At 33.3% G+C, this 12119-nt stretch overlaps 1 protein-coding gene across 2 annotated transcripts in view; it reads left to right on the forward strand.

Moving 5' to 3' along the window:
• ERGIC2 (ERGIC and golgi 2) overlaps positions 1–12119 on the forward strand; it is a 41346-nt gene that overhangs the window by 26065 nt on the left and 3162 nt on the right. For both annotated transcript variants that reach the window (XM_054591289.1, XM_054591290.1), the window contains exons 9-12: positions 1819–1874; positions 2724–2822; positions 6169–6266; positions 8719–8881. In XM_054591289.1, the coding sequence (XP_054447264.1) occupies positions 1819–1874; positions 2724–2822; positions 6169–6266; positions 8719–8881 (416 nt within the window). The remainder of the gene's footprint in view (positions 1–1818; positions 1875–2723; positions 2823–6168; positions 6267–8718; positions 8882–12119) is intronic.

Genomic DNA, 12119 nt, shown 5'->3' on the forward strand with positions numbered 1-12119 from the left:
GATTTTGTCCTTATGGTACTGACAGTCTGAGAGAGTCTAAACTTAAAACAGCAAATTGCTGTAATAACTGTAATTATAGTTGTATTGAAGCCATAAAGGAGAAGTATGCCTGATAAACTACACAGCAAGATACCTGACCTACTCTGCATGTCAGCAGAGGATTTATTGAGGAAAACCTTAATATTGTTCAAACTAGTGGATGATTAGCAATTTTATATATAAAAGAGAGAAGGGCATCCACCTGGAGGAGAAGGTTATAAAGCAGAGGAATGAGAGAGAGAGAGAGGGAGAGAGGGGAGGAGGGAAGGAGGGAAGGAGGGACGGGGAGAGGGAGAGGGAAAAAGAGCATTAGAGTTTTATGCAAATTATTTCAGTGTTTACATTGATCATATCAAACATTTTTTTGTTGTTGTCCTACTCTTTTTAACATTCACTTTTTGTTGTGTTCTAACCGTTGCCAGAACCCATTGTCACCATCTCCAACCTGTATCTGGGAATCGTAGAATGTTTGGGTATCATACAGGCAAATAATAATTGGCTCAAAGAAATTTAGAAGATTTTTATTACATCTTTGAATGCAAGTAATATCCTACTCCAAACCTAACTGAAAGGGAGAAAATTTAACAAATATTGTATGAGGCTACGAACTTCCATATTATGGCCTTTGTTCCCAGTTTCACTTCTCTCTTCATGTGATAACTCATACCAGCGATAAGAGAGCCAAATGGAAAAGCACTGAGTTTGCATCTTATCCTTATCACCTCTGAGGTACACTATAAACCACTCCTAATAATGTGGTACTAGATTTGTCAAATTCAATATTGATTTAAAAAAAATTTCACATTACCTTTCAGGCACAGAATTATTCTCAACTGTATTATAAAGGAGAATTATTTATTTTAAGTATGCAAATCCTTAAACATGGATACATTAGATAAAGTAATGAAATAGGCAGATGCTTGCCACTTATGTGAAGAATCATTATAACAACTGCAAATGCAGACTGAAACATGTGTTGGCCACTCAAATATCATGAATGGTACTTCTGTTCATGAGGTGATATTCTGAAATAAGGAACAACTCTTTGTATTACTGTGAACAAAATAAAGTATAACATTGCCTCTGTTTCCTGGGAAATTTAGTGTATATTGAAACTACAGATTACTTTGTATAGATAAATGGAGTTAAGTTCTAGACTCAGATTATTATACGTAGATTTTTCATCTATCTAATGCCACTTAGAATGTTTGGAAGTCATGCAAGATGTGGGACAATGTTATTTTGTGTGAGACTGTCATTGCCTTGGCAGGGTCGTTGCTTTCCTGGCTGCTATCCACTAAATGCCGGTAGAACTCCTTCCCAGTAATTGTGACAAGTGAAAATGCCTCCCCCAGTGCTGTCCAATTTTCAGCACCCTTTCCTTAACTGAAATTTACATGGAATACTGTATCATAGCACATGAAAAATATATGAAATTCAAATGTCAGTATCCAAAATAAAGTTTTACTGGAACATAGTCATACTCACTTGAAGTTTGTGAAAATTTATTTATGTACCTAACTACATAATAACTTCAATTTTTTATCATGACCTACAAAGCCTAAAATATTTACTTTCTGGCTCTTTACTGCAAGTTTGCCAACCCCCAGTTTACCATATTGCTGAGATGAGTAGACTTACCTACTTAAATCATAGGCCAAGTATGTTCTTATATTATTTTATATTAAGAAAAGTGTATGACTTGGAAAGATCCCTTTTCTGATTTTAATTAGTTATATATTTGAATGTTACTACTTTAATCTTTTTTCCTCCTTTCAGGGCAATTCCACATCCCAGAGGCCATGCACATTTGGCAGCACTTGTCAACCATGATTGTAAGCAGTTTCTGAAATTTTTTTCCATGAAGATGTCTTTGAAAAAAGTTTTTTTCTCTTTAAATTTTTAGCACAGGTGCAAGGTTGGGCTTTGAAAGTGGGCTGTTTGAAAACAGATATCTATAGGAGAAAATAAATAATAAATTTGTTGGCTCTAATCCATTTTCTCTTGTCTTTAAGCTACCTGTATTTCTGTTTAGTCATGGCTCAGAAATTGCCAAGGTTAGGGAGGAGAGCCTTAGTGTGCTTTATATCACTCTGTACACATTTCTGCTAATTTTTATGGATAATGAAGGAAATACGTAAGTCTAAGGATGGATATATACACATGTACATATAAAGTATTCAAGTTAGTTTCTTGTAATGGTTGTCATAAAATTTAGTTTTTAAAGTCTGCTTTTGATAATAAAATCAAATATTCCATAAAATAATCAGCTTGTTCCCTTCTAGCAGTGTATTAAAAATATATCTGATCCAAATATATTTGGGTTCATGGGTATCATCCCAGTTTTGACAACACAATCCTATTATTATGTGATGATTTGGATTGAGAAAGACTTACTTTTTGGGTCATCAGGATTGTATGTAATGTTATTTCTTAGACCTTAATTTGTATGTAATCATAAAATTTGAGATATAGCGTTTTTCAGAATTTACTTACCCATATACATTTAATTTCCATATATTTATATGTATTTTTCTCAAAATTAATGCAGTTTTAAATACTGTATTGTTATACTTGCAGATTTTAGATATTTTCATCTGAAAGTAGATAAGAATGTAAACACATATGTAATATGTGTTTTGAATAATAAAATCTCTACGTATTGGTTTCCTTTTTTGCCTCAGCGTACAACTTTTCTCACAGAATAGATCATTTGTCTTTTGGAGAGCTTGTTCCAGGAATTGTTAATCCTTTAGATGGAACTGAAAAAATTGCTGTAGATCGTAAGTAATTAATACTTACTGTTGGAATTTGTAGGCAATGTTTTTATACCTTTAATATTAATATATTTTTAATAATCCTCTTCTTAACCCCCTTGTGACAGATAAACAGATGAATTTTTAAGTAGTTTAAGTGGTTGATAACCTTTAAGTGGAGATGTGTGGAGAGACTTTTTCTTAATAGTTGATAAAATTTAAATGTTAAAAAAAATCCATAGAACAAGGTAAGAAATTAGAGTTAAATGTAGGCTAGAGAGGGAGTAGTGTTTAAAAACTCCCTCAGAATATGAAAGGTTAATGTGTCAGTAGGCCATAATTTCTTTCCTATATTCACCAAAGAAAGGATTAGAATAAAGAAAAGTTTCAATATTCTAAGAAGAATTTTCTTCTTTGTATAGGTTCAAAGTTCTAAAATGTGTATTTACCCTTCAGAAACCTCTCTAGGGATCTTTACAAACATCAGAACCTATAGTGATTTGGTTATTAACAGAAGTTGTACATTATAGCACAGATACCTATTATTACTGTTTGTTTTAACCTTCTGTTCCACTTAAAATTTCAGTTTTTCCAAATTTGGGTGGATTATTATTATTATTTTTACTTTTGTAGCAAATAATCTATTCTCGAATTTCATGATGGGTTTTGGTTGCTTTCCTCTTCTTAAATAGTGACATTGCATGACATGTCCCACCAATAGGACCTTTTAAGGATGTCTAAAGCTTCCTTTGCTAGCAGGAATTCCTGCCTTTGCAAAACTGAAGTTAAGGATTTCATTTTTATTCATTGAAATAGATTTTTATTAATATTCTTTTCAGTATTTTACTTTTAGCATAGTCTTATAATCAGATGTTATACTTAAAATATGGATTTACATTCATGAGCATTTTGTTTGTATGAGAATTTTTTCACTTAAACTTGAGTGTACTAAATTTGTTAATGTGAGCAGAAATTATAAACTATTATAATCTCATCTTTAAGTATATGTTCATTCTACATCAAAATGCATTAATTACTTGAGATGCTCACTTGAAAACATTTCTGTTAATACTGTTTCAAGATGCTAAAATGGACTGTAAATTTCTGTATAGAAGTGGTACTAAATATAAACAGATTAATTTTCAGAAGACTCATTTTAAGTCCACTTTTTCCTAAATTCAAAAAGACTAGTAAGTGTTTCAAGTTTTATTTTAAAACACCACCAGATGAGTGTCAGTAAGTTATTCAAAGCTTTAAAGCAGGTATACTCGTCTGCCTAACATGGACTTCTTTTTCCAAAAAGAAAAAAACAAATAAGCATTACAAGTCTGTTGTGTTCAGTTAACCACTTCATCCTTGATGTTCTCCAGAAGTTTTGAGGGGATTACTTAGCAGTTACATTGTTAAAACTATGAAGATTTGGACAGATTTGAAATCTTTGGAACGTTTCATGGCTTTCAACAAAATGCCAGTCAACTGCATTCTCCATCTGTCTACCCCAGCCACCGCCCAGCCTGGCAATTAAGTTATTTAACAAAGTTATAGCCTTTTCTTGAATTAACATCATACAAATAGGCCTTCAGTAGTTGTCTGGCCACAGGTTAAAGATTTCCAATTTTTCCTGTCCTTTTTCTTTGACCTTTGCTTGTAATTTATTCCAGTGGCACTTCACTCCTCACTTATAGTGAGAGATTTCTCTTGTCTTCATTTTTACTCCCAAGTTTGATTATCCCACCCATATGTACAGCACTCGTTATTGCCTCAACCCTCTCAATTTCATTTTTTTCATAAATAATACCTAAATACCTTTTTTCCCCTAGGATTTTTTTAGCTTGCTTTTTTTGTCTATGACATGATAGAGTTTACTTGTGAAACACCTAAAACTAAGCACAGATTGAGCAACTGACCTTACGTAGAAGAACAACTTAAAGGATGAAAGTGAAGACCATCTGCCATTGATACGCCATCTATTGGTGGTAGACAAAGTTGACTCTTTTACCCTAATATTGTCTGTGATAATACTTAGGATATTAAGTTGAAATTAGCAATGGGAAAAAAATAATCATTACTTACAAGATACCGTTTCTCCATTAGTAATGGAAGAACTGTTTGGTTTTGAAAGTTACAGTGGTACTACTTATAAGAGAAATAAGTGGTGAAGTTCAAACAGGTTTTGGCTTATTATGTTAGAAACTTGTTAAATGCTAGTGTGTGAAGAAACCATTATGAGTACCTCCCTCTCTCCCATCTAGTTTCACCCTTCCCTGGCCCATTCAGAATTACACTGAGATAAGAGAAAAATTGGATTTTTAGAAATAAAAATTCATTCATGCTGAGAAAAGGAAAGCTCGAATGCAGTGTATGCTTCCATGCTTTCATAGAATTTTATATGAAATTCTAGAATAGGCGAAACTAATCCATGGCAATAGAAGGTAGGTTAGTGGTTGCCTCAGGGGCAGCGATAGAGGGGATTGACTACAGAGAAGTACAAAGGAACTGTTGGAGGTGGTTAACATGTTTTATATTTTGATTGTCATGGTGATCATAAGGGTGAGTGCATCTGTTAAAATGTGTCAAACCATATGATTAAAATCAGCATGTTATATTCATACACATAGTTTTCATAGACAGTACCATGTAGTGTGAAGTATACCTGTTTGCAGGTCAAACAATGAGTCACAGTTACTTATCTATTGGAAACTATAATAGACATATCTAATTATAAATGTTTTTAGAATATAGACCTAGAGAGTTAATGTTTTCTATTATTGAACTTTTAATTATTTAAAATTAATAATTGGTAATAAACTGGTATTTATGACTTGTAATAAATGTAAAATGCTTAATGATTATATAAATATGATCCTTTTCATTACACAATAACCTCAGGCCATCATTCAGTAGTTTCTTTATATATATTTCCGCTGTGGTATCAGTTCCTTATATACTTATCTAAAAGCCAGCTAATTCAATTTTGGTTTATTTACCTATCTTAAGAGATCAGTATAAACTAAAAATTTGTCATACAGTGATTGTAGTATTGTAACTTTATTATTATAAGTTTCTGTACTTTTATTTTCCATATTTGATATACGGATAATGACTATAAAGATATCTAAGTGACTAGTCAAATACCTTTTTTATATTAAATATAAAAGATGTGTGTGTATGTATGTGACTTTTATGATTACTGAGAATTTGTTTTATTAGGTATTAGTATATTGATTTCATTTATTTTAAAACTTTTTTTAGACATTAAGTCACAAGTAGCATTCAGTTTCAGGTTAAGTGTATTTATAGAAGGGAGGATATATTTGGTAATAGTTTTGTTGGTACTGGATTGATGGGGAAAAACATTTTGTTTTTATTCTAGACAACCAGATGTTCCAGTATTTTATTACAGTTGTGCCAACAAAACTGCATACGTACAAAATTTCAGCAGATACCCATCAGTTTTCTGTGACAGAAAGGGTAAGCTAAATCTGACTGATGATTTTTTTTTTTTTTAGCATTTTATAGTCCTGCTACAAAATAAGGTTGTTGTTTCAGTTCGTGTCCTCCCCCTGGTAAAATTTGTGGAAATTTTGAAATGCATTAACATTTTATTTTAAGATAAAAGTATCAGAAATGGGTGTATGTTCTAGAGATAGCAAAGAAGTAGATTTTTTAAATCTGGAAGGTTTTGTATTCAATTAAGTCAAGATTATTAAACACTGTGATGGTATTATTTTATTCTTGATATCTTAATTTTGTAATGTTTTTTCACGTATTGATATAAGCAGTTTTCTTACTTGCCAGCAGATTCTCTGGTTTTTGTGTTATGTATTTTTTAAATTATCTGACCTAGGGCATGCATGGTTATTGTGGCTCAGATAACAGATTTTGAGGGTTTGCCTTTCTAACTTGCGCTTTGTATTTCTCTAATTGAGAGGACAAATGTTCTAGAACTTCAGGGTGGAGCAGCCTTATAAATAAATATGACAGTGAAGATCAGACTTTTGGAATTGGATGGTTTAACATTTCTCATCTATTCTGGGGTCATGTTTTCTTACGGTGTTTAAGAATGGTGAATATTCAAATATATTATTCTTAAGAGTTCTAAGGCAAAATTTAAGTGCTTTAAAAATTTGCTTTTCTCCATAGAGAGTGTTCTTTTAATTGTCTTATAATTTGTGATGGCTATGTGCTCAGTAATTGTACAATTTTCCTATTCTGAGATTAAATATTTAATATTTTAGGGGTGAAATGTCATGTGTTCATAATTCTTTACATGGTTCAGGAAAAAATAAAGTAACTGTGTATGTTTGTATACACATACAGAGAGAGACTAGGTCAAGAGTATACAAGTTTATTTTGTGCTCTTCTGCATTGCTGTAGGGGTGGGAAGATACCATTTCTCACTAAGATTGGTACCACCTGCACATCAGTATACAAAGTGGCAAGGTTATGGGGAAGACAGGCAGACATACATTGATTGCTACGGGAATGCAAAATGGCATAGTCTCTGGAAGGGAGTGTGGCAGTATCTACAGAATGACATACACATTATGCTTTGACCCAGCATTCCCACTTGTAGAAGTTAAATGCAAAGATAAAAAAAAAACAAAAACAATGTGTGTATGAGACTTTTCATTGTGTGGTACACCCACACAATGGAGAAACATGCAATTTTTTAAAAAGAGAAGATATCTATATACCGATATGAAATTATCTCATTATCTCCATAATGTACTTTAAATAACAAAATTAAATTTAAAAAATAGAATCCGAGAGCATTTTACCATTGTGGGGTTTATGCTGATAAGGTGACTAAAAGAGTTGAATTGCACTTGAAAAAAAAAATGGAGTCACTGGAGTTGGTAAAATGGAGGATGAAGGAGACAGAAATGGGAAGAACTGACCTTCATTGGCCCTGCAACCCAATGGGAATCATTATTGGTCTTGGACACTGATCCCTGAAACAGCTTTAATCCATATAGGTGGTGACAGTATATAATTTTGGCATGGTTGAACACCTCAATGCTTTAAACTGAAGTCACCATATTGGAAACTTGAACAATGGCTTTATAAGACTCTGTTGTGTTAATAGAGGAAGGGATTTTGTAATGTCCACATAAAATTATTTTATTCTAAAGCTTCCAATTTAGTTATAGCTTAGGCAAAATAAGTAGGGCCTGACATAAAAGTCATAGCAAATCACTATGATAGCATGGTTGTTTGAGCTATAATAGAAATTTATTAGAAAGTTTGCAAACTTTATTTTTGAAAGTAAAAACAGAATGGAATTAAATAGAATTATTTTCTCAGTGTGCACACTGCGGTAGATTTATAATTTTAGTTACATTCTTTCAAGAAAAAAAAAATTTCTTTAAACACTGAACCAGTAGCCCAACTACTGATATCTTTCAAATTAATGCATTGTTTTCTTCCTATACTCTATCTCATGTAGTTTAAAATGAACAGAGGCTAAAATTAAATCTTTTTAAATTTTGTTTTTAAATCCAATTATTTAAATGACAGGTAGTAAATATGATTATTTTGTAAATTCTTAGCAAATATAAAAAATACGTCAAAATATAAACTTTGTTTTTATTGATTTAGTGAATGAAGAATGTGCCATACAGGTGTACGCCCTTGAGCTCAATAGAAAACTTGTATGTAAAGTGATCTTTTGAGAAAATGAGGAAGAATGATTCTGTTCTCTTGATTGCTTCAAAATTTAACCACACAAAAAACACAGAATAATTTGGTTGTCTTAAGATCTTAATCTAGTAGAACAGTTTGTAAAAAGATTTGGGTGTTTCTTTCATGCTGTAGAGATGTAGGGCTTCATACTGACTGAAAAAATAAGTAAGCAGATGACCTGAGTCCTGTTTTTCTTCTCCTCCTCCTGTCTCTCCCTGTCCTCCTTCCTTCCTTTCAGGAACGTGTTGTTAACCATGCTGCAGGCAGCCATGGAGTCTCTGGGATATTTATGAAATATGATCTCAGTTCTCTTATGGTGACAGTTACTGAAGAGCATATGCCATTCTGGCAGTTTTTTGTAAGACTCTGTGGTATCGTCGGAGGAATCTTTTCAACAACAGGTAAAGATTCATTCCTTTTTTTGGTCTAATTTGTAAAAATGTTGCTGACACTGAAATTAAGATGCTTTTACTTAAAAGAAGCAAGAAGTATTCACACTTTCATGTTTTGATATTTGAACTTACACTTTAAGACTTCATTCCAAACCTCCAAAATTAATTCAGCGTTAAATATAACTAAATTTACTGCATTCCCTGATTTAAGGGAGCTTACTTAGTGAGCTGGAAAGATCCGATAAATGGGTCCATGTCCTGCCTTTATGTTGTGGTTGCCTTGTATAGATCACCTACCTTTTCTGAAATTGTTTTTCCATTTCTAAAAAAGGGATTAATGGTTACTAATTTGCAAGTGTGTTACAGGATTAGATGAGAAAATGATTAGAAGTAGTAGACACTCAAATGTAAACTTTCTTATTTATTTAAAGTAGTTTTAATTGTACAATATGTAAAATCATATATTATGGTACTTTGAACTATGGTAGTTCAGTTAGTGTTTTTATGATTTTGGCCTTTTTTGCCCTAAGATTACAGAGTTCTCCCAAAAATGATTACGTGCAAAATTGTAATCATGAAAATTTGAGAGTGAAGTACAATAGATAAAGAAAGGAAACAGTTCCTTCTTTATCCCTAACTCCTATTCAATATTACATGGAGCTGGGTAGTTTAAATACTTTGAATTACATTTTTTTCAGTTTTTTTATTTCTTTATTTATAGATCATGTTAATTCTGTTACAGCTGTCTCAGTTTTTCCCCCTTTACTCTCCTCCACCCATCCCACCCCCATCCCCCCACTCCCACAGTCAATTCCCACTCTGTTGTCCATGTCCATGGGTCATTCATACATGTTCTTTGTCTAGTCCCTCCCCCTTCTTTCCACCATAGTCCTCTTTCCTCCTCCCCTCTGGTCACTCTCAATCTGCTCTATGTTTCTGTGCCTGTGGTTTATTTTGTTCACTAGTTTATTTTGTTGAATAGAGTCCACTTATAGGTGAGACCATATGGTAATTGTCTTTCATCAGCTGGCTTATTTCACTCAGTTTAATATTCTCCACTTCCATCCATGTTGTCGCAAAAATTAGGAGTTCCATCTCTTTCTTTCTTTCTTAAATGTAGATTGACTTTATTTAGTTTTTTAAATGTCAGTTAATTATAAAATATTAAAAAAAGTTTAAAACCATTATAAAGTCTCAGCAATTAAACCAACATGACACCAGCACAGAAATAATCAAGTAGATCAATGAAATATAATGAACATTCTAGAGACAAACATATATATTTGATTAATATATGTATGATTAAGTTGATACTTCAAATCAATGGGGAAAATAAGGCTTATTCTAACACAGATAAGGTGCATGGACTACTATTACTTGAAATAAAACAAATATAGAGCCTTATTTCACACATTATACAAGAAATATTCAGGAGAGTTAAAAACCAATATGTAGAATCTAAGGAGTTTTAGAAGAAAATAGAAGTAATGTTTTTCATGACCCGAAGTAAAATATTCAACCCCAGAAGCTATAAAGTAAATATTGACAATATGACTATATTAAACATTTAACTATATAGTAATATACATATAAAAAAGTTAAAGGACAAGGAATAGAATAGAAAAGTATTTGCAGCACATCTAAAGCATGGTTAATAGGGTCTTTGTTTCTTGTGTTTGTTTTTTTTTTTTTTTGTTTGTTTGTTTTTTTGGGAAAAAGGTTCTACAAACCTTTAAATTAGTAAATGGGTAAAGAATACCAAAAAGTCATTTAAAGCTTTAAAAAAAATAGAATTAGGCAAGAAATATACTAAAACAGGTTTAGTTTCAACAAATAGTAGAGGAACAAATAAAATAACATCATTGTCACAATCAGATTAATGAGTATTAAAAATATTGGTAATATCAAGTATTGGCAACTCTGAAAGGAACTGGGTATTCATAGAAACTTCTCCTTCATCTTAAAGCAGTCCCTTTAGTATGTTTTGCAGTGCTAGTTTGGTGGAGGTGTATTCTTTTAGCCTTCTTCTGTCTGGGAAACTCCTTATTTCACCTTCCATTTTAATTGAGAGTCTTGCTGGGTAGAGCAGTCCTGGTTGCAGGCCTTTGCTTTTCATGGCTTAGAATATTTCTTGCCATTCCCTTCTGGGTGCAGTGTTTCTGTTGAGAAGTCAGATGCTAGCCATATAGGGGCTCCCTTATATGTTACTACCTCTTTCTTCCTTGCTTGCTTTAGGATTCTCTGTTTATCTTTGATATTTGCCATTTTAATGGCGATGTGTCTTGGAATGGGCCTCATTGGGTTCCTCTTGAATGGGACCCTCTGTGCTTCCTGAACTTGTGTGACTTTTCCTCTCTTCCAATTAGGGAAGTTTTCCATCATTACTTTTTCAAACAGGTTTCTCTATCCCTTCCTCCTCCTCTTCTCCTTCTAGTATCCCTATTATACAGATGTTATTACGTTTCAGGTTGTCCTGCATTTCTCTAAATGCCTCTTCATTCTTTTGGAGTCTTTTTTCATTTTCTTGCTCTTTCTGGGAGCTTTTTTCTACCTTGTTCTCCAGCTCGCTGATTCAGTCCTCGGCTTCATCCAGCCTGCTTTTGATTCCTTCTACTGTGTTCTTCAATTCAGAAATTGTATTCTTTATTTCCTCTTGTCTCTTCTTGATAGCTTCTATGTCATTTTTCATGCTGATATAGTTTGCAGTAAGTTCCTCTTAGTTTCCCTGTAGTTTTTGGTAATTCTCTCTGAGCTCACTGAGCTCATTGAGCTTCCTTAGAACCATTGTTTGGAACTCAATGTCTGATCGTTTACTTTCTTGTATTTCATTTAGTTCTCTTTGTCGGGATTCTGCCTTTCCCTTCAAGTGGGGCTTATTTCTTTGTCTTCCCATTATTTGTGAGGCTCTTCTCTTTTTCTTCTGCTTAAGTTGATCTGTCTTGATTTCCTGACTTTGTGGTGTGAACTTCTATGGTAGGAGACCGCTGTTTTTACTTTCTGGATCTGCCTCTGATGATGTCAGATGTCGTCCCTGTCTGCCCTTAGGCAGTCTGTTCGAGACTTCCAGGAGTCTGCTGTCTGTGGCTGTCTCCTTCAACTGTTAATCTATTCGCTCTGCACTCAGCTGGCCGCCTTAGACAGCTCAGGGTGGGGTGGAATCCCACCTGGGGGTGGGGCTATGGGGTCCTTTGATGCTGGTGCCGCTCAGGGGGAGTGGTCTCTTCCTGAGCAAAATGGATGCTGCCAT

This window comes from Pteronotus mesoamericanus, unplaced genomic scaffold (genome assembly GCF_021234165.1).
Source record: "Pteronotus mesoamericanus isolate MK-2021 breed Mesoamerican mustached bat unplaced genomic scaffold, CSHL_Meso_final scaffold_21, whole genome shotgun sequence".
NCBI lineage: Eukaryota > Metazoa > Chordata > Mammalia > Chiroptera > Mormoopidae > Pteronotus > Pteronotus mesoamericanus.